Source organism: Corythoichthys intestinalis, chromosome 1 (genome assembly GCF_030265065.1).
Source record: "Corythoichthys intestinalis isolate RoL2023-P3 chromosome 1, ASM3026506v1, whole genome shotgun sequence".
Classification (NCBI taxonomy): Eukaryota; Metazoa; Chordata; class Actinopteri; order Syngnathiformes; family Syngnathidae; genus Corythoichthys; species Corythoichthys intestinalis.
The window spans coordinates 16,551,627-16,574,245 of NC_080395.1; the positions used below are offsets into that span (position 1 = coordinate 16,551,627).

Genomic DNA, 22,619 nt, shown 5'->3' on the forward strand with positions numbered 1-22,619 from the left:
AAGTTTGCCGCGGTTGCTTCAGATGCTGATGGTTGGATCTCAAGAGTCATATTGTACTACTTTTTGAGGGTTACACTCTGAAGGCTGGTCTACCTTTTTCCAACTTTGTGCGTACGTGACTGCATCTCCACACTTTTGTGTTTCCAAGCTGCCTGTTAGCTGTGTCAAGGTATTCCTCCTTTCCACATCCCATTCTCTCAAACACCCTCCTTGTGTCATTATTGCTTCAGATTTCATTCTGCTTTAGGTGGGATTCAGGGTGGGGGCTTCATGCTGGTTAACCCCTTGATGCCTGAATTTGCATTTAACAAACATATAATAAAATATGAGTATGTATATATGTATTAGGGGCGAACACACAATTCACGGTTCGGTGCATACTATACCTTGGTATGGAGTTCAAATTAAATTTATTTACTAGTATATAGCACTTTACAAAAACCTGAGAGGTCCTCAAAGTGCGATATAGCAAAGCAAAATATAGTAAATGATAAATAAAAGGCAGGAAAGTACCAGACAATAAGAACAAGAAAAAAAAAAATCAATGCAAAATAAATAAAACATGGAACTTCTCAGTTTGTGTTTTTATTGTTCTATCATTCTTTTCACAGTTTATGTGCAAAAATATAGAACATGCCCTTTTTTGTTGGGATCGACTGCGGTAACAGTTAAAGTGCCCGTGACAGCTTAAAAACATTCTTAAATAGCATTATTATGTGAATTAGAATCATATTTTGAGACAATTCGACCATATACTTATATATGGCGGAAAACACTCAGGTGACTTGAAGTTCCACTCTGAGACCCCCAATTTGGCCAAATTTCAAAAGTGTCCAAGATGCATGTGTGATTCATCATTGGAAAGTTTAAAATCTCAATTTTCTGGGGGAAGAAAATTTTGAACAGGAGGGTATTTGGGAAAAAAAAAGAAAAAAAGAGCGTTGACAGCAGCAGGTTTTTGAAGCTTGCCGCCTTTTTTCGTGGCCAATCAGCAGCGGCGACGTCGTCGTCGGTCTGTCCAGCATCGATCAGCTTCCGTCATAGTGGGAGGGGAAGCAGCCAGCTGGTGGAAGTGATGATCAGCTGACTGGAAGAATCTCAGAAAATTAACTATTAAACGGCCAGGGGCCGTCACAGACTCACAGTGCACTAAACCGTGACGGTACGGGAAGACCACAGATACCTACACTCTTAGTATGTATGTATATATGTCTGTATGCGTGTGGGGGGGTGGAACGTGTGTTCTATGTATGTGTATATAATATATACCTATAATCAAAAAGCATTGGAGGAACATAGAGCAACATAAGTACAAGAAGAAAAATATATGGAAAATTGCAGCAACAAAAAATTGGAAAATCCAAAATTTTAAAAATCATAGATTTTAATCTAGTAAAGAAATAAAGGTAAAGATAATAAAGATTTAATGAAGAAAATTGTCAATCATTTTGTAAAAAAAAATGTTTACATAATTTTTTAAAAATGGAAAAAAAAAACAAGGAATTTATTTAAAATTCCGCCTTTTTAAAAAATGTATTAACCTTTTAATAAAAATAAACAATTTTCTAGTTACTTGTGGTTCTAGTTTTTATACTTACTGTAGAATTTTATTTTTTAGCTGTTTTTCAGTTGAATCCGTTATATTAAGTATTTTTTTAACAATACTATATCTTTAACGTACATATGTCTTCCTCCAGTGCTTTACGTAAATTTTCTAACTGTTTTGGCTCCCGTTCATGGCGCTAGACCTCAAATTCATTTGGAGGTCTAACAACGAATGAACCAATTTCAAATGGTTTGGACATCCCCTAGTGACAAACTCATTTAAATTCACTGCATAAGGATGATTGGACACAACAATTGGTCATCTATCATCATCAGAGACACTGAAAGAGTTCACCGTGAATTCGGGCATTTAGGGTTTAAAGAGCTTCGAAATAATTAAGTTGCTAAAGTTGGTTGAGCATTGAACAAGATCTTGTTTTTATTTATTACCCGCATGAAGCTGCGATTTACTCATGAACTTTTTTTTTTCCGTCCACTCATGTCTCTTGAAAGATGATTCATTTTTTAAATGTTTAAAATATTCTTCAATCATTGTGTGTGTGTGGTAGGTGATTGATCCAGTTGCGCCCAGATACACAGCGTTATCCAGTTCCTACGTGGTTCCCGTATCCGTTCCGGAGGCTAAAGAAGAGATGAAAGAAGTAGCCAAACATCCGAAGGTGTGCAGTTAAACCTTGCACGCACACGCACACACAAAAACACAAACACTGAATGAGTCGCTTTTTTCCAACTAGAATGCCGAGGTAGGCATGAAGCAAGTGTGGTACGGACCCCGAGTGTTCGTGGAAGGAGCAGATGCTGAGACGTTCTCCGAGGGTGAGGTGGTCACCTTCATTAACTGGGGCAACCTCATCATAACAAAGATCAACAAGTATGCAATTTTCAGTCAAGACGGTGTACTGTCCATAGAAATTATTTTGAAAAAAAAATAATTTATATATATATATATATATATATATATATACACTCACCGGCCACTTTATTACGTACACCATGCTAGTAACGTGTTGGACCCCCTTTTGCCTTCAGAACTGCCTCTATTCTTCGTGGCATAGATTCAACAAGGTGCTGGAAGCATTCCTCAGAGAGCTTGGTCCATATTGACATGATGGCATCACACAGTTGGTGCAGATTTGTCGGCTGCACATCCATGATGCGAATCTCCCGTTCCACCACATCCCAAAGATGCTCTATTGGATTGAGATGTGGTGACTGTGGAGGCCATTTGAGTACAGTGAACTCATTGTCATGTTCAAGAAACCAATCTGAGATGATTCCAGCTTGGCGCATTATCCTGCTGAAAGTAGCCATCAGAAGTTGGGTACATTGTGGTCATAAAGGGATGGACATGGTCAGCAACAATACTTAGGTAGGCTGTGGCGTTCCAACGATGCTCAATTGGTACCAAGGAGCCCAAAGAGTGACAAGAAAATATTCCCCACACCATTACACCACCACCAGCCTGAACCGTTGATCCAAGACAGGATGGATCCATGCTTTCATGTTGTTGACGCCAAATTCTGACCCTACCATCCGAATGTCGCAGCAGAAATCGAGACTCATCAGACCAGGCAACGTTTTTCCAATTGTCTATTGTCCAATTTCGATGAGCTTGTGCAAATTGTAGCCTCAGTTTCCTGTTCTTAGCTGAAAGAAGTGGCACCCGACGTGGTCTTCAGCTACTGTAGCCCATCTGCCTCAAAGTTCGACGTACTGTGCATTTAGAGATGCTCTTCTGCCTACCTTGGTTGTAACGGGTGGTTATTTGAGTCACTGTTGCCTTTCTATCTTCTCGAACCAGTCTGGCCATTCTCCTCTGACCTCTGGCATCAACAAGGCATTTCTGCCCACAGAACTGCCGCTCACTGGATATTTTTTCTTTTTCGGACCATTCTCTGTAAACCCTAGAGATGGTTGTGCATGAAAATCCCAGGAGATCAGCAGTTTCTGAAATACTCAGACCAGCCCTTCTGGCACCAACAACCATGCCACGTTCAAAGTCACTCAAATCACCTTTCTTCCCCATACTGATGCTCGGTTTGAACTGCAGGAGATTATCTTAAACCATGTCTACATGCTTAAATGCACTGAGTTGCCGCCATGTGATTGGCTGATTAGAAATTAAGTGTTAATGAGCAGTTGGACAGGTTAATGGCCGGTGAGTGTATATAATACAGTGCATTCACGATATACAGGGTTCCTGCGATTTATAGTGATGATAATGATAGACGTGTAAAATGTCTGTTTTATATCATATTTTACATATATCTGGTGACATTACAATTCTAATCTTGTGCTCTTGACTTTTCTTCACCGTCAACTCAGAGGATCAGATGGTAAGGTCCTATCCATGGAGGCGCGCCTTGACCTGGACAACAAGGACTACAAAAAGACCACCAAGATCACCTGGCTGACGGAGACCGCTAGCGCTCCCTTGCTGCCAACCGTCTGCGTAAACTTCCAGCCCCTTATCACCAAAGCAGTCATCACCAAGGATGACGACTTCAAGGACTACATAAACAAAAACAGCAAGGTGTGTGAGGAGTCTGGTCATCTGAGTGGACATGGATTTATTGATGCGATTGCATGATGTTTTAGATGGAGGAGAAGATGCTGGGCGACCCTTGTCTCAAGACACTGAAGAAAGGTGACATTATTCAGCTCCAGAGGCGAGGATTTTACATCTGTGACCAGCCTTATGAGCCAATCAGGTAAAGGAGGAAGAGTTTTAAAGGAAAAAAGGCCATTTTGATGATAATTTTGACTTTCTTTTGCAGCCCTAATAGCTGCAAGGACAGTCCATGTGTCCTCATCTACATTCCCGATGGTCACGTAAAGGAGATGCCTACTGCTGGGTCCAAAGATAAGGACAAGAGCAAGGGCCAAGCATCTGCCAACACAGTGAGCATACATTTTAAATCATGCCGTTTAAAGGGACAGACGACACCTTAAATACATTTTTCTGATGTGCAATTGTGTACAAAAATAAATAAGAAAATAACGTAATTAAAAGCTAGAATTTCCATAAAGTGTCTGACATCAGAGCAGACATTTTATTAATGTAGGTACTATTTTAGCCAATCAAATTGGAGCAATAGAAGATGGATGAAAAAAAAAAATAAAAATAAAGGCTAGGCATCCAGTTTCATGGACATTGCGTTTTGACAAAGTCTGGCCTACATGACTCGAAATCAACATTGTTCTTGGCAATCCTTTTAATTTTCGTCTTAGTCTTTTGGACGAAAATACATTGGTACCTCTACATATGAAGTTAATTCGTTCCGGGACCTTGTTTCTATGTACAAATGGTTGTATGTCGAGCAGGATTTTCCCATGAGAATACACTACAATTCCATTAATTCTTTCCACAGCCCGAAACCTACACTAAATCCTTACTGCTGGTACTATTACAAATGGCAGTTACACATAGCAAAACAAACAAATTCGAAGTAAAAATCGAAATAATAATAATTTCTGTAATAATGTAACAAATCGGGTTCTAATTTGGCAGATGTGTTTTGCATGCTGTCCCTGAACGTACAATGTGGCTGATGTGACCGAGTGAGATAAGTGTGGTAGAGTTCACTTTCTCTTTCAATGTTCTGTTGTTGGCGTCAACTGCGGCGGACAGTCGGTGTGTTGTGTTGCACAAGTTCCGAAATAAATGATTAAAAACCTGACAACACTGGTGATTTTTTTGGCGATGTTACCACAATAATAATTGTTACCTTATAAAGACTGGCGAACTGAGGTCAGAGGAGGATCCTTTTCCTTTTATCACCACCTGCACTAACCTTGTTGGAACCCATGTTGATTTCTCTGACAAGGAAATCCACAGTGAGTCCGTCTTGCGGTAAAACGAAGAAACTGCGCCGCTGTCATAAATCGTATTTCGAGCATGTTGTCAGATGTAAAAACATGCCAAGTCGGATGTCGAAAAAATCGTGTGTCGAAGCTATCGTATGTCGAGGTACCACTGTACTTAGTTTTAGTAAACTCAAAATGTGTTCGTCTTCGTCTAGTTTTTGTTGACAAAAACTGAGACAAATTTTGTCTAGTTTTAGTCTATGCTCACTCAAAATGTTTTTGTCTGTTAAATTAAAAAGTTTTAGTTAAAAAATTAATGGTTTGCAGCAATTTTGAATGAACAGAAGAGGACGTATTGTAGTTTTTACTAGGACAATGCCAACTTCGTGATAATACACACTCAGCAACAGCAGTATTACAAAAGCACATTATTTTCAATTAATTATACCCACCTAGACACCACAAACTGTATGTATAAAAAAATTAATAAAATAAGATTGTCCGATAGTTTGAAAACGCTTGCCACGCTAATGCTAACGCCACTGATATGTTAACACTCAGCACAGACCTTAAAAGCAGTGGTCTCCAAACTATTCCACGTAGGGCCGCTGTCGGCGCAGGATTTCATTCCAACAAAACAAGACAACACCTATGCACCAATCTGGTGTCTTACAAGTATAATCAGTTGATTGCAGTCAGGTGCTGCTTGTTTTAGCAGAAACTTCATTGGTTAATCTGTCGGTACTCGATCGGTTGGAACAAAAACCAGGACCCACAGCGGCCCTTGAGGACCGGTTTGGAGACCCCTGCTTTAAAGGATACAGCAACATTGCATATTCTCTTTTGTGAGCAAGAATAAGAAAGCAAATCTTATCATGTGTTTCAAAACAGGCAAGCCTGAAGAGGGCAACGGCAAGTGGGGGGCTGTACAGCACGTCACATGATTGACGCAACCAAACACTTCTAAGATGCAAGCTAACTACTAGAGGCGTGCGAAATTTCCGATTCTTAGATTATTCGCGATTCGGCCATGGAAGATTCGAGAACGATTCACAAATATCCAAATTCCGATTATTGAATTATACCAGGTAAAGCGGAAGTAAAACACAGCGCAGTCTTTGGGACGCAATGAGGAACAGACCGAGAGTAAATATCATGTTCAAGTCATGCCGCTAGACAAAAAAAACAATCATACCTGACTGCGGCTGACAGCCGCTACAAACAACGCCCAGTTGCTAGTTGCTACAAACATATGGCTACAGTAGATATCATATATATGTAGCACTAGATGCACAATGACAGACGACGTCGGTGTTAGAACATGTATTACTGAACAGAGATGCGAAATGACAGACTTTCCGGCGTATGTAAACAGCCGCCATCTTAAAGCAGTAGACCTCTCTAGAAGGCTTTGTTGTAGCGAACCTAATTAACTTTTTATCTAAAATACTCCTAAATCGGCAGAATCTTGTCTTGAATCCATCTTTAAATGAGGAAAAAGTTTTAAAACTTTGACAAAAGTAGACAGAAGGGAAATTGTGGAATAATGGGAGCAATTTTAACAACTGTAATAGTTGATTCACAACATTAAATTGAATGTAGTTTAAAGCTGCTCATACAGAATGGGAACTGGAGTTTTTTTTATTTACTGTTATTTTTGTATATTTCTTTACTGTTATATGTTAACTTGATACTGAAATAGTAGTTTGGTTTAGCCTGAGAGGATTTTTGAACAATTTTGGAACTAATGTACAAAACATTTAACAAAAAAAAAAAGGGGGGGGGGGTGCATCAATAATCGTTTTATAAACGAATCGGAGCCTCTGAATCGTAATCATAATCGAATCGTTAGGTGCCCAAAGATTCCCAGCTCTACTAACTACCCATACATTAAAAAAATGTCACGCATATGAACATATGATGGAAACTATTGCGCATTTTCATCTCCCAAGACATACTTTTAGCTCGTCAAAGTCATCAAAAATTGTGTGGCGATAAAGTATTTTCATCATCATTGACGAAAACAACAATGCTGAAAATGTGAGCTTCATTCCGCATATTAGGATTCCAGGTACGTTTTATAAAAATGTTTTGAAATATGTTGACAGCATATTTCTTGTCAAATATTAACTCAATGGCTCACATTGATGGCGCTAGACGTTGAATCTGTTTTGACGGGCAATGAAATGAGTGTCCTATACAGGGTTTGCATATTTTAATTAGGGCTGTCAAAATTATCGTGTTTACGGGCGTTAATTAATTTTTTAAATTAATCACGTTAAAATATTTGACGCAATTAACGCACATGCCCCGCTCAAACAGATTAAAATGACAGCACTGTAATGTCCGCTTGTTACTTGTTTTTTGGTGTTCGGCGCCCTCTGCTGGCGATTGGGTCCAAATGATTTTATGGGTTTAAGCACAATGAATGAGCATGGTGTAATTATTGACATCAACAATGGCGAGCTACTAGTTTATTTTTTGATTGAAAATTTTACACATTTTGATAAAACGAAAACATTAAGAGGGGTTTTAATATAAAATTTCTATAACTTGTACTAACATTTATCTTTTAAGAACTGCAAGTCTTTCTATCCATGGATCGCTTTAAGAGAATGTTAGTAATGTTAATGCCATCTTGTTGATTTATTGTTATAATAAACAAATACAGTACTTATGTACCGTATGTTGAATGTCTTGTATCTTATCTTTCCATTCCAACAATAATTTACAGAAAAATATGGCATATTTTATAGATGGTTTGAATTGCGATTAATTACGATTAATTAATTTTTAAGCTGTAATTAACTCGATTAAGAATTTTAATCGTTTGACAGCCCTAATTTTAATACGTTGAGCAACAAAATCTTTTACTTAGGCGTTGGTCTGTCCCTTTAACGGTGATGTGTACGGACATAGCTAACGTCCTCCCTCCTTAGCCGGCTCCCGCCGCTGCTGCCAAAGCGACCCCAGCCGCCGCCCCTGCCACAGATGGCGAGCTCTTTTCGAGTATTGTCGCTCAGGGAGAAGCTGTCCGCCAACTTAAAACGGCCAAAGCGCCCAAAGAGGAAGTGGACAAGGCAGTTAAGCAGCTTCTTACCCTCAAGGTAGAACTTTCACACACTAATCTCTGGCTACCAAAATAATTGTTGATTTGAATTGGTAAAAGTTACAATATCAATGATTAAATTAGTTTATTCATTTTGTTTTTAGGCTCAATTTAAGGAACAGACAGGATTGGACTACAAGCCTGGTATGTCTCCTCCCACCCCTGCGGCAGCTCCAATTTCCCCATCCGGAGACTCCGCCCCATGCCCGTACACGCGCGTCTCTCTGCAGGGAGAGCTTGTCAGGAAGCTGAAAGCAGAACAAGCACCAAAGGTAACATGCCACAATGTCTTAATGTCATGTACATTCCTTTTCTAATCATGAAACCTATATTGATAAGGCAGGATGTGGATTAATCCATTCCTTTAGATCTAAGAATAACTCCCTATCTTTTTGGTCCATGCATGCATTGCTAGTCAGTTGTCTAGTTGAACGCCAGGCATGTTGTCCCTCATCTTGTTCGTCAATTTCATCCTCATTTTCATCACTCGTCTCATCTTTTGCCATCGGTTTTCGCCCTTCGTATTGTTTTACGTTCAATTGTTTCGCCGCTACAAGCTAATATGCTATTGGTACCAGGACCAGATCGACGCAGCGGTCAAGCAACTCCTGGCGCTGAAGGCCGAGTTTAAAAAGCTGACCGGTCAGGATTATAAACCCGGGATGGGCCCGTCTACTCCGTCCCCTGCTTCATCTGCTGTGAACTCCCCTTCCTCCCCTTCTTGCTCCTCTTCCTCTTCTTCTTCTTCTGCGTCCTGCTTGTACGAGCGTGTCGCACAGCAGGGTGATCTTGTGAGGAAACTCAAGTCGCAAAAAGCACCCAAGGTATAGTCAACCACACTTGTTAGAAAGGATTTAAATCCAGGTCAAGTTGAACTGACGAGTTTGAAACATGAATCAGGATTTTGTGTCAACATTAGCGTTAGTGCTGGGTAGGGCGGTTCGCACTATAAGCCACATCGGAGTATAAGGCGCACCTCTATCAATGGCCTATTTTAGAACTTTAGCGCAGTGGTAGTGGTAGTGGCTGGTGTTGCGTTATGTGTCTACTAGTTGGCACTGCGCTAAAGGGAATGTCAAGCCATGATTAACCAATATTGATAGTAAGGCACACTGTCAGCTTTTGAGAAAATTGAAGGATTTTGGGTGTCCCTTATAGTTTGGAAAATACGGTAATAATTAGTAGCTATTTACTTTTTGGCCCCAAAAAAAAAAAATACAATTCATTATTTTTCGATTGATGACCCTGGCCTACTACAAACCAAAACTTGGCTTTTTAGACTTTCAAGTTCTACTTCTGTAAATGTTTTGTTCTCCATTAGGACCAAGTGGATGCCGCGGTCAAGCAGTTGCTCGCCCTGAAGGCTGAGTACAAGCAGGCAACGGGAAAGGAGTACCAACCCGGAGCGGCACCGGCCCAGAAAGCCTCCGCTCCCGTCCAAAACGCCTCGACTCCAGCTCAGAACAACACTTCCTCTGCTGCTGAACTGTTTGAGAATGTGGCTCATCAAGGAGAGGTGGTCAGGAAGTTAAAGGCTGAAAAGGCCCCTAAGGTGAGACCTGCCAAAGTGTGGATGGCATGTATATTCACATCATTGTTGTTTTTGACAGCCCTCTTTGTCTGTTGGACAAAAATACTTATTAGTCAAAGTCATATCTGAATTATTTCTAAATGTTTTAATCTAGTTTTAGTATTTAAAAAAAAAGCTTTCCACCAAATTAGGATCAACATTTACAGTACTCATTTATTTTCACAATACAAGTAGTTCTCGGTATACGAACGGGTTCTGTTCCTGCGCTGGCGATATAAATATATATATATATATATATATTTCAGTGTGAATCGGAAATAACCCTTTAAACAACACAAAACACCCTATAAATAATTTTTTTTAAAAACTATCCAAACACATGTATTATTCGTCATTGTACTGTCCTCGCTAATACGTTGGCGGTAAGTCCTAGCTAGACAGCTACGCTCCGAAATGACAATATCAGACGTCCATGTGGTTTGTTGACTTGATTCAGTTGTTCATGACATCAACACTTGCATAATTAAACTAAATAAATGAAATTAAATCAGTCTCATCTTCAATAACAGCAATTCAAATTTGCGTTTACAAGTAGGTGCTGATACAGCCATAGCAAATGATTTGCATGTGTCAGCATCCGCAAATCATCCAAAACAATCACATAAACTCGCCCCCTATTCGGACACAATTGAAAACACATAATGAACAATACAAAAGGGGCTACATACAGCCGTCGCCTCTGGATGCTTCACGAGCAACAAATGCACACGAGGGCTGTCACCTCTGTCATTCCAAAGCCATGTAGACTCTGTCACTTGGCTGCTCTGTGTGTACACATGTGGGATGGGCGACATGTCTGTTCAAGCGCTCGCTTCCTGTTCTACACTTCATGCACCAAAATAAAAGCATGCATCACAAAACAAAATCAACATTTAAAAATAAATAAATAAAAAACGAGACTCAGTCGTCGTAAAATGGAAATCACGTAAGTCGGGTCCGTCGTAACCCAGGGACGACCTGTAGTAGTTTTATTTCTGCGAAATTGCTCATGTGCTTTGAATATGAACTTGTCCAAAATATATGCAAATATGAATACATATGTATGCATGTTTGACACGTAAGCTAACATGTTGCAGTTAGCGGCACAAATAAGCCTGAAGTTAAAATGTGGAAAACGTTTAAAAGTGCTATGAAATACTACTGCAACCACTTTAAAATGATAGCAGACCATATTTTGGACGTAAATCCATCCAAAAAGTGACACAAAAAGCTTAATAATGAAATTAGATCCTAAATAATCTTCCTTAAATGGCCCCGCCCACTACATATAATCTCCAAATGGAAGATGTCACACTCAGAATGAGCTGCAGATGTTTGCAGTTTGCTTGCAAACTATCCGTAGGCTTTCCATTCTCTTGTTGCCATGCAAGTCATTCTATCTACATGTACCGTATTTTTCAGACTATAAGTCGCACCAGCCATAAAATGCCCAACGAAGAGGAAAAAAAACATAAGTCGCACAGGAGTAGTCGCATTTTTGGGAGAAATTTACTTGATAAAATCCAACACATAGAACAGATATGAAACCTTGAAAGGCAATTTAAAATAAAAATAAAATAGAGAACAACAAGTTGAATAAGTCTACATTATGATAATGTTAAATGATGCATGAACAACGAAATGCGAACGTGGCCGGTATGTTAACGTAACATAGCTGTTAAGGGTTATTCAGATAACTATAGCATAAAGGACATGCTAACATGTTTACCAAACCATCAGTGTCACTCCAAAACACCACAATAACTTGTGAAATGATGTAATAATGTGTTAATAATTTCACATATAAGTCGCTCCAGAGTATGTCGCACCCCCAGCCAAACTATGGGGGGGGGGGGGGGGGCTGCGACTTACAGTCCAAAAAATATGCTAGCGCAGCACTCCAAAGCTAGACATAATTATCAATTCTGGTTGTGATGTCACAACTAGAGTGGCTGAACAAAAGTGGGCGTTCCCCGATGGATTTTTGAGTGGAATAGCTATGAAATGTTTAAAAAAAAAATTTAAAAATAAAAAAACAGCCGGATTTAGGATTTATATATGTAAATTTACTTTAGTGCAGTCATTTTCATTTTTTGGACTTGACTTTATCTAATCTTTAAACATTAAAATTATAACATTTAATGTGCTCAATAAAAATGAAAAAACAACACACGCTATAAGCAAGAAATATAAATCATTTTAACCATCTGACAGAAACTACCTTGAATTTTCGTGTTATCTCATCTTGGCAGACATAAACTCACCAAAGGTGGATAGACAAGCCAAAAATGTTACTCAAGTAATAGTAAGACTGCTTCAAAATATTACTCAAGTAAAAGTAGACTTCCAAAAAATTCACCCAAGTACAAGTAAAAATAAGTATTCAGTCAAAATACTCAAGTAAATAATAACATTATGAGAAACTGCTTAGAATGTCTAATAATTTTTTTTTTTTAAACAATATTTTTTTTTCTCAGCACATTATCTACTGTATATGAACAGTTATTCTTACACTCAACTGTAAGCTATTACATGACCTTATTATGCCAAAGAAATGCACAAAAATCATCGAACGACGACTAGCGTAATCTATAGACCCTACCCACGTGACGTCACAACTCCGCTCTCCTGAATGGTACCGCCCAATTGTCCGTCAAAACATAGTGTTAACCTGTTACGGCTACGTACATTCCTCCTATTTACGGCGTGTTTTTCTGCTCCTTAACATTAATAATCAAAATGGTGAAGGCGTGTGTGGCTGTTGGTTGCACTAACAGAGAAGATGGAAGGAGAGACTTGAAGTTTTACCGTATTCCGAGGGATCCAAAGAGGAGAGCGAAATGGACGGCTGCAATTCGACGTGAAAACTGGGCACCAAAAAATCACCACAGACTATGTAGTAGTCATTTTATATCCGGTAAGATGCATTTAAGATATACTTAGAGGGTTTGGGGCTGACAAATAACCACAATTAAGATCATTGCTAGGCTAATCGCCGACAACATACACGTATGTATGTAGTGAGAGTGCTATCGCTAAACCATATAAACATTAAAAGCCTTAACTCCATTGACAAACGACATGAAATACATTAGACTTGACAGTGGATGTTAGCAATAACAAAAGATTTTGAATTGAAAATTTCGTAACTCACCTTTCCAAGCACAAGATAGATTCCTGCCGAATTTTCGTGGACGAGGACCTGTTTCACCCAACCAGCAACGGAGTATTTATAAGCCTCCAAGCTCTTGAAGTTTTTCAAATTTTCATGAGAATAGGCTGATTTTGTGTGGACAAGATAATTGTAAATATCAGCGTAGCAGATGTCAGGCAGACAGGGCGAAGACAGTGGGTCGAAAAACATCGATTTGGGCATCAAATATGGATCTGGCGACTGTATAGAACGAAGCTTTTCCACATAACACCTTTTATGCAACACATCCAGTGAGTTTACGGCATCAGAAAGCACCGGGTCTTCCATGAAATGCATTTTAAATTCCTCGATCAATTGAAACCAATGCTAATACAGAGACAAAATGACGGACAAGTGGGCGGAACCATACAGCAAGCACGTGGTTTTGTGACGTCGGTGGGTAGGGTCTATAGAAATCTAACGTCACCCTTCCAAAGAGCATGAGTGCCCTCTAGTGGAGAAAATATATTTCCTACCATGAAATTAAAACATATCTCCAATTTTCCGTGTTCTTTGGAGAGAATCAAGTCCACGCTTTCGAGTGATGTTGCAGTTTATTTTTACAGCGTTTTAAAGACATCATGTGATTGAACAGGCCGTCATGGTCATAGGACTTCCGCCTGCAAGCTTGTGTGTGGTCATGTGACTGTATTGTTCCGTCTAATTGGTACAATGGAATCCTGATTATTTTTGCGAAGTCTCTTTGCTGAAACTGGTAGCGATACTGTCTGCATCTCTGGCAAAAAATAAAGTCAAATCTAATACGTAGAATAAAGAGGAATAAATGACTGTAGTGGAGTAAGAGTAGCATTTCTTTACAAATCTAGTCAAAAATAAAAAGTATGGCATGGTAAAACTACTTACTAAAACTACACGTTACTACCCACCTCAGGAACTGGCAATCGTCTCGTTATGTGTTAGTCATCCAAAACATTCACGTCATCGTCATGAAGAAAAGTCTTGAAAGAAATTTTTTCTTGAAGCATTAACGAAAACAACACTGACTCAGAAGTACTAGTTTCTGTTTTCTATTTCAGGATCAGGTAGATGAAGCTGTGAAGAAACTGCTGGAACTGAAGAACAAATACAAGACACTCACCGGGCAGGAGTACAAACCAGTGGCAGCAGCCGGTGGTGAGGACAAGAACCGCAAGGAGAGGGAGAACAAGTCTGAGAAGCAGGGAGGAGCTGCAGGTAATGCTGGAGGGGCCAAGAAAGGGAAAGGGGACAAGCCAAGTCAGGGCAAGGATCCCTCAGGAGGAGCTGGAGGTGCAGGAGATGGTCAAGGGCCCAAGAAGCAAACACGGTGGGAGCTTCCTGCTTGTTGCATAGTATCGTGTTTGCGATTTCCAGTTCATATTGGGTTGTGTAATACCTCGTCTGATTAGAGTTTGCCTTTGTCCTTTTCAGCTTGGGCTTAGAAGCTAAGAAAGAGGAGAACCTGGCTGACTGGTACTCTCAGGTACATTTAAATAACATCGATTACCTCTAGTCTAGTCATGTCTTCAAATTGTAATTATTTTTTTGCCACTTGGATTTCTGTTTTACGCAGGTGATCACTAAGGCGGAGATGATTGAGTACTACGACGTGAGCGGCTGCTACGTGCTCCGCCCATGGTCCTTTGCTATCTGGGAGGCCATCAAGGACTTCTTTGACCGTGAGATCAAGAAGCTCGGCGTGGAGAACTGCTACTTCCCTATGTTCGTCTCTCAGGCGGCCCTGGAGAAGGAGAAGACGCACATTGCGGACTTTGCTCCAGAGGTAACCTGGCACAAAATTAGTATCATAAGGTTTCAATGAATAAAAAAATATTAACAATAAATTGGATGGCTTTCCAGGTGGCTTGGGTAACTCGCTCTGGGAAGACTGAACTGGCAGAGCCTATCGCTGTTAGACCCACCAGTGAGACAGGTCAGATCTCGCGCCATGAATGGCAGTTAATGAGCTCAATCAAATCCCTTTAAGGGTTAAAAAAACAACAACAAAAAAACTCGTAGTTCGTGGAGAATGTCAGCATACTCAAGTTTGCACTGAAATGTCATTGCACTGATAATGACAAAACATTGTCACATTCATCTCACGAAGGAATATATTCAGATATGTCTCAATATGGGTAGTACATAACCTGTTTTTTATTAGCATTATTGTAGTTTTGTTGTATGTGGTGCACGTTATGGCGAAGCTTTAAATCTTGTACGCTTTACAATCACAATAAAGGCTTTCTGTTCTTCTATTCCAGAAAAACGTCATTTCGGTGTGACTGAAACTATATATACTGTTAATAATACCTGACATATAACCTGAGAAATGAATGTTTTTGTACTTTTCAGTGATGTACCCAGCATATGCTAAATGGGTCCAGTCCCACAGAGATCTGCCAATCAAGCTCAACCAGTGGTGCAACGTTGTGGTCAGTGTCTATTCATTGAGGTCTATTGATATTAGGCAACTAGAAATCTACAGTTTTCAACATGCTTATTTTCCAGAGATGGGAGTTCAAACACCCTCAGCCCTTCCTTAGGACTCGGGAGTTCTTGTGGCAGGAGGGACACACTGCCTTCGCTACCAAAGAGGAAGCTGCTGAGGAGGTAACCAAGCTAGCATAGTAGGTTCTATCAGAAACTATTCTTGTATCTAAATCTTTGTTATTTTCGTCAAAGCAAGTCTGTGGTCTAAGATAACCAAACGATGCTTTGATTTTTTACAGACGAAAACATTGAGTATTCGTTGCAGAAAACTAAATGAAGACTTAGCACATTTTGAAATGACTAAAATATGACTTGGACTAAATTATTTTCGTCCGAAACAAAATTAAAAGGTCTGCTAAAATCAACACTGATACATCTGTTTTCCACTTTGCTTTGTAGGTACTTCAAATCCTGGACCTTTACGCAAGAGTTTATGAGGAACTGATGGCAATTCCAGTGGTAAAAGGCAGGAAGACTGAGAAGGAGAAGTTTGCAGGAGGAGATTACACCACCACCGTCGAGGCCTTCATTTCCGCCAGCGGCCGAGCCATCCAGGTACCAATTCCTGTTTTTTGGAACGTAGAAGTCTAAACTAGCTTGCTAAACTTGTTTTTGCCGCCTGCTATAGGGTGCGACGTCCCACCATCTCGGTCAGAATTTCTCCAGAATGTTCGAGATCATGTTCGAGGACCCGAAAAAGCCCGGCGAAAAGCAGCTTGCCTTCCAGAATTCCTGGGGCCTTACCACCAGGACTATTGGTGTACTCACTATGGTGCACGGAGACAATAGGGGGCTGGTCCTGCCTCCTAGAGTGGCGTGCCTTCAGGTAGTCCAAACTTTCTTCTTGCGAGGGCCGCTTTTACAAAAATCGAGGGATCCAAGTATATATTCAGAAAAAGTTAATATAGGTTGAAATTGCTTTTCGTCCAATCATGTAGCTCTTAATAACTAAATTAAAACTCTTTAAATGAGATCACTCGTAGACGTCCAATCCATTTGAACCGGGAGGGTGGCAGCGGATGCATTCATTCGCCCAATCCTTTTTAAAACTGATTGGACGTCAAGCACAGTCATTGGAAGCCAACAAGCAAGTGACCCAAAATTAACAGGAAGTAACCTAGAAATGCCGCAATATTAAATGGAAGCAGCCTGGAAATGCCTGAAAAATCAACAGGAAATTATCTAAAATGTACAACAAGTGAATTGAAATTACATGGAAGTGACGCAAAATGAACTTAATGCCTGCTATTGACGATAGAAATCCAATTTACTTATACTGGATGATTGACTATGAATGCTCAGCATGCTAGTACCAGTACACGCACGTGCACATACTTTTAGTACCACTACGCAGACTTTTGGCACCAGTACGCGCAAGTACACGTACTTGTAGTACCGGCACGCGCAAGTACACGTACTTGTGGTACCGGTATGCGCATGTACACGTAGTTGTGGTACTGGTGCGCGCATGTACACGTACTTGTTGTACCGGTACGCGCACGTACACGCACTTGTGGTACCGGTACGCGCACGTACACGCACTTGTGGTACCGGTACGCGCACGTACACGCACTTGTGGTACCGGTACGCGCACGTATACGCGTTTGTGGTACCGGTACGCGCAAGTACACGCACTTGCGGTACCGGTACACGCTCCTGTGGTACCAGTACGCGCATGTACAAGTTCACCAAGACGCATAATTGTAGTACAAGTACACGCAAGAACTGGCTGTGAATGCTCATGTTTCAGTGCCATTGAAGGCACTAGACATTTTGACTGGGATTGACTCCCAGTCAAAATGGATTGGATGGTCTAGCGTCGTCAGTGGCAAACAGTGAGTTGACTTATTTGGCCAAAAATAAACTAGTCCAGCCCACGTAAGATCGCTTACCGTATTTTTCGGACTATAAGTCGCACCTGAGTAGAAGTCGCACCAGCCATAAAATGCCCAACGAAGAGGAAAAAAAACATATATAAGTCGCACCTGAGTAGAAGTCGCACGCTCCATACAATGCCCAACGAAGAGGAAATAAAACATATATAAGTCGCAGCAGAGTATAAGTCGCATTTTTGGAGGAAATTTTCTTGATAAAATCCAACAAATAGAACAGATATGTCATCTTGAAAGGCAATTTAAAATAAAAATACAATAGAGAACAACATGCTGAATAAGTGTACAGTATGATAATGTTACATGATGCATGAACAACGAAATGCAAACGTGGCCGGTATGTTAACGTAACATAGCTATTAAGAGTTATTCAGATAACTATAGCATAAAGAGCATGCTAACAAGTTTACCAAACCATCAGTGTCACTCCAAAACACCCAAAATAACATGTGAAATGATATCATAATGTGTTAATAATTTCACACATAAGTCGCTCCAGAGTATAAGTCGCACCCCCAGCCAAACTATGAAAAAAAAACTGCAATTTATAGTCCGAAAAATACGGTAAATGTGGCCCGCGGACCAAAATGAGTTTAACACCCCCGGTTTTAGTGACTAGGTCCATCTAGTGTCGAATCTGAGAAGTGAAACAGAATAGAGGCTGAGCGCAAACTTCTTGTGCGGGTCATATTTAATAAGATTTGTTATTGTTGGTCGTAGTTGGCCCGTCGGCTGTAGTTTGGACACGACTGCTCCAAACTTATTGAATGATTTTTCTTTTTGTTTAGTGGGAGCCATGTTATGCAGTCCAGGTGATTTCAGCATCATTATTTGGTGTGCTTTCTGTTGGCAGGTTGTCATTATTCCGTGCGGAATCACGGCGTCGCTAGCAGACCATGACAAGGAAGCGCTGCTGAGCCAGTGTGCCAAATACTTGAACAGGTTGCAAGCTGCCAATATTAGAGTGAAGTGTGACACTCGAGACAACTATTCACCTGGATGGAAGTTCAACCACTGGGAACTCAAGGTTAGAAAGTTAGCTATTTATTTGGAAATCATTTCATACAAGTCGGAGAAAATTATTGTTTTTTTTTTCCCCAGGGGGTTCCCATTCGTCTGGAGGTTGGGCCAAAGGACATGCAGCAGCGCCAATGTGTCGCCGTGAGGAGAGACACGGGCGAGAAGGTGACCATTCCTGAAGCCGAGGTGGAGAAGAAGATGGCTGTTATTTTGGAGGACATTCAGAGCTGCCTGTTCAATAAGTATGATTGATAGAATACATTGATAGAATATTTGGAAGATTCTCATGAAGCTAACCTAAACTAAGCATTGAAGACTTTTGGGACTGAAATAGTTCATATTTACTTGAAAGATTGTTATATCTTATGTTGCCCAGTCCACAATTTGATACCAGAATAGTATTTTGTATGTTTTTTTAATCTGATTTCTGAGTCGTAAATTCATTACTGTGACGCATCCATGAAAAGCTTTGGTGTTTTCACCTCAATACAGCATCATAAATATTCAAATAATTTCAAAAAATATATATACATTTGTTTAAAATATAATTTAGTAGATTATAAATTATCATGGTTTCTTACTTTGCATAAAAATATCTAAGCAAAATCTAGTATCCAAGCATGCACCTTTTATTAGTGTGGCACTTATGGTCCTATAACAGTGATTTTTTTTTAATAGTTTACAGTAATTCTCGGACTATAAGACGCTTTTTTCCCCTCATTTTGAATCCTGCGGCTTATAGTGCAGTGCGGCTTATTTGTTGATGTATTTTGGTTTATAGGCAACACTTTATTTGACAGCGGCGTCGTAACACTGCCATAAGACTGTCATAATCACATGATACTATCATGTCCATAAATGAATTCTTATGACTATTGTCATTAAATGTCATCTGGCAAATGATGTCACTAACTCCATTTATGTCCACCTAGCATCTTTTACATTGATCCAAAAGTGAGATAATTTGCCGGGTCACACAAAACGATATCCGTCATAAGCATTCAATAATGCTTATGGCAGTTTCATGTCATAATTATGATGACTTTATGACAGTCTTATGGCACCGCTGTCATATAAAGTGTTACTAAATACCATAACTAGCAATTAATGAAACAACTGGAACAGTAACTGAAGCAATAATTAGCACAGTACATGAATTTTGATTGTTATTTACATTTGTAGCGCTCCAATGCATGCTAGGAGGCATGTTGGACGACAACAGTGTTGACAATAGGTGGCAGCAGAGGTTGACTGTCTTCCCCAAAGGAGAAGTGATGGCCAAATGAAGCTTTTTGAAGCTATCGTTCAATTGGTTCAAAGCTTCATGGTGGTTCATTTATTCTTATGACAGTCTTAAGATGCCGCAGTCAAGTAAAGTGTTATCGGTTAATATCTTTGGTGTAACTATCCCAAGATACAATGAGGACAGCTGCGGCTTATAGTCCACTGCGGCTTATCTTTGAACAAATGCCGTTTTCGTGTCAAATTTGGTGGGTGGCGGCTTATTGTCACGTGCGCCTCATAGTCCGAAAATTATGGTATTCTGTTAATAATTTTTGTTTGTATTTGCCTGATCATTTCCATAATATGTAAAATTACATGTTTTTAGAAGATCGATTAGATATTTTCCTTTAAATATTAGGAAGCTCAAACTGTTAATGAAGAAAAATCACCGAGTCATCATAGCATTCTACTTTTTTAAGCTAGCTTTGGTAATGTCCTTCATTACCGTACTGCATAACTTTCAGGAGAATCACCCATTTGCTTCTACCACTACTATGATACTTTTACAGGTGTCACATGGCTTTGCAGGTACATTTGCTAAAGTTAACAATACTGAAATATATATTTTTTTCTTTTCTTATAAAACAGAGCATCAAATGACCTGAAGACTCACCTAGTGGCTGCAGACACGATGGAGCAGTTCCAAAAGGAATTGGACTCTGGAAAGGTGAGGAGCAAGCGCCAGAGAAAGGTTCTCTTATCATAAGTCACGTGCCGTTCCAGGGTTCCGACATCCCCTTAAAAAGTCTTAAAATGTCTTAAATTTAAAATTCGGATAACCAAGGTCTTAAATCGTCTTAAATTTAATGGAAAATTTCAATGGGTATTAAATTTCCGGACGTTGTACGTCAGCGACTCAAGTTGTCGTCATGACACCATTTCCTGGTATTTGCAGTTGACTTCCTGTTTATTTAAGGGCATTTACAGGTCACTTCCTATTGATTTTGAGTCAATTCCTATTCATTTGGGGACATTCTTGAGTCACTTCCTTTTCAGTAACCAAAAATGGAAAAGGAAATGACTGAAAATCTACAGAAAATAATGTGAAATGTCCCAAAATGAACACATTGTATGATTTCCTGACCAATGACCGGTAATTGTTGTATTGCGATATCGTGAGATGGTTATCGTGAGCATTGTATAACAAATCGTTCCGTATTGTGAGGTACCCAGAGGTTCCTTCTAGTGCAAGTTCTGCAAAAAGACTTTTTCATTAGGGACAATAGGGCTCAAAGCCACCGAGTCGCACATAAGAGGAGATAAACACCACTTATGGTGAATTTTTGAGTCCAAATAGGAAGAGGTACTTTTTACTTCACTACATTTTACAGCACATATCTGTACTTTTTACTCCACTACTTTTCAAATTGTCGCCTGCGTTACACGTTACTTTTATTTGGGTTTTCTCATTGTGAATTGATTGCTTCGCTTTTGTGCCTCCGGTGCAATCAAAAAGCCCCGTGCAACTATACCGTAATTGAGCACTAGAGGCAGCAACACAAGTAAAGCCAAGATTAGGCAGGTGAACAAGATATTGACTAGAGGCGTGCAAAATTTCCGATTCTTAGATTATTTGCGATTCGGCCGTGGAAGATTCGAGAACGATTCCCAAACATCCAAATTGCGATTGTTGAATTATACCAGGTAAAGCGGGGGGAAAAACGCAGTCAGCGCGGTCTTCGGGACGCAATGAGGAACGGACCGAGAGTAAATATCATGTGCAGCTAATGCCGCTAGGTAAAAAAAAAAAAAAACAATAATGCCTGACTGCGGCTGTCAGCCGCTTCAAACAGCGCCCAGTTGCTAGTTGCTACAAACATAAGGCAACATACGGCTAGATATCACATATATCTAGACTAGATGTGAAATGATACTTTCCCGCGCTAGTAAACAGGCGCCATCTTAAAGCAGTAGACTTCTCTAGAAGGCTCTGTTGTAGAGAACCTAATTACTTTTTATCTAAAATACCCCTAATCAGCAAAATCTTGACTTGAATCTATCTTTATATGATGAAACGGTTTTAAAACTTTCACATGTCGAAAGTAGACATGAGGGAAATTATGGACTAACGGGCGCAATTTTAACAACTGGAACAGTTGATTCACAACATTAAATTAATTGAATGTATTTTAAAGCTGCTGACACAGAATGGGGACTTGAGTATTTTATTTACTGTTTTTAACCGGTAACTTGATACTAAAATAGTAGTTTGGTTTATTTAGCCTGAGAGGATTTTTGAACAATTTTGGAACAAATATACAAAACATTTAAAAAAAAAAAAAAAAAAATGGGGGATAGGGGGGATCGAATCGGAGTCTCTGAATCGTAATCGTAATCGAATCGTTAGGTGCCCAAAGATTCCCACCTCTAATATTGACCAATAAAAACCAACAGAAAAGCATTGCACCTTCAGATGAGTGCTGCACAGTCTTGTATAGTAGGTAAGGGTATATATGCACCTGATAGTTGCTTGCAATCTGCCATTTATGCTTGGTTTTTTTCCATTCTGCACAATTTTAAATAAAACTGAGCAGTCAATGAATTTTCTGTGTTCTTTGAAAATTGGATCAGATCTCTGTATATGTTATACATATTTATTTGTCACATTTTTGCATCGGGAGAAAATACTTTTACTTTTTACTTGTAAAGTTTAAAGCTAATACTTTTGTGCTTGAGTACTTATCTATGAACAAATGCTGTTTTTGTTAT

General features: G+C 39.7%; 1 protein-coding gene across 2 annotated transcripts in view; it reads left to right on the forward strand.

Moving 5' to 3' along the window:
* Window positions 1–22,619, forward strand: part of eprs1 (glutamyl-prolyl-tRNA synthetase 1) — a 40,345-nt gene that overhangs the window by 16,553 nt on the left and 1,173 nt on the right. Inside the window, exons 13-32 of one of the 2 annotated variants that reach the window (XM_057835286.1) lie at window positions 2,115–2,225; window positions 2,301–2,437; window positions 3,892–4,099; window positions 4,165–4,277; window positions 4,344–4,467; window positions 8,313–8,480; window positions 8,587–8,754; window positions 9,061–9,306; window positions 9,804–10,034; window positions 14,283–14,551; window positions 14,656–14,707; window positions 14,798–15,007; window positions 15,085–15,157; window positions 15,577–15,656; window positions 15,733–15,834; window positions 16,114–16,269; window positions 16,343–16,540; window positions 18,460–18,633; window positions 18,708–18,868; window positions 20,499–20,577. In XM_057835286.1, coding sequence (XP_057691269.1) covers window positions 2,115–2,225; window positions 2,301–2,437; window positions 3,892–4,099; window positions 4,165–4,277; window positions 4,344–4,467; window positions 8,313–8,480; window positions 8,587–8,754; window positions 9,061–9,306; window positions 9,804–10,034; window positions 14,283–14,551; window positions 14,656–14,707; window positions 14,798–15,007; window positions 15,085–15,157; window positions 15,577–15,656; window positions 15,733–15,834; window positions 16,114–16,269; window positions 16,343–16,540; window positions 18,460–18,633; window positions 18,708–18,868; window positions 20,499–20,577 — 3,060 coding nt within the window. The remainder of the gene's footprint in view (window positions 1–2,114; window positions 2,226–2,300; window positions 2,438–3,891; window positions 4,100–4,164; window positions 4,278–4,343; window positions 4,468–8,312; window positions 8,481–8,586; window positions 8,755–9,060; window positions 9,307–9,803; window positions 10,035–14,282; window positions 14,552–14,655; window positions 14,708–14,797; window positions 15,008–15,084; window positions 15,158–15,576; window positions 15,657–15,732; window positions 15,835–16,113; window positions 16,270–16,342; window positions 16,541–18,459; window positions 18,634–18,707; window positions 18,869–20,498; window positions 20,578–22,619) is intronic. The other variant, XM_057835292.1, reaches the window with a different exon arrangement.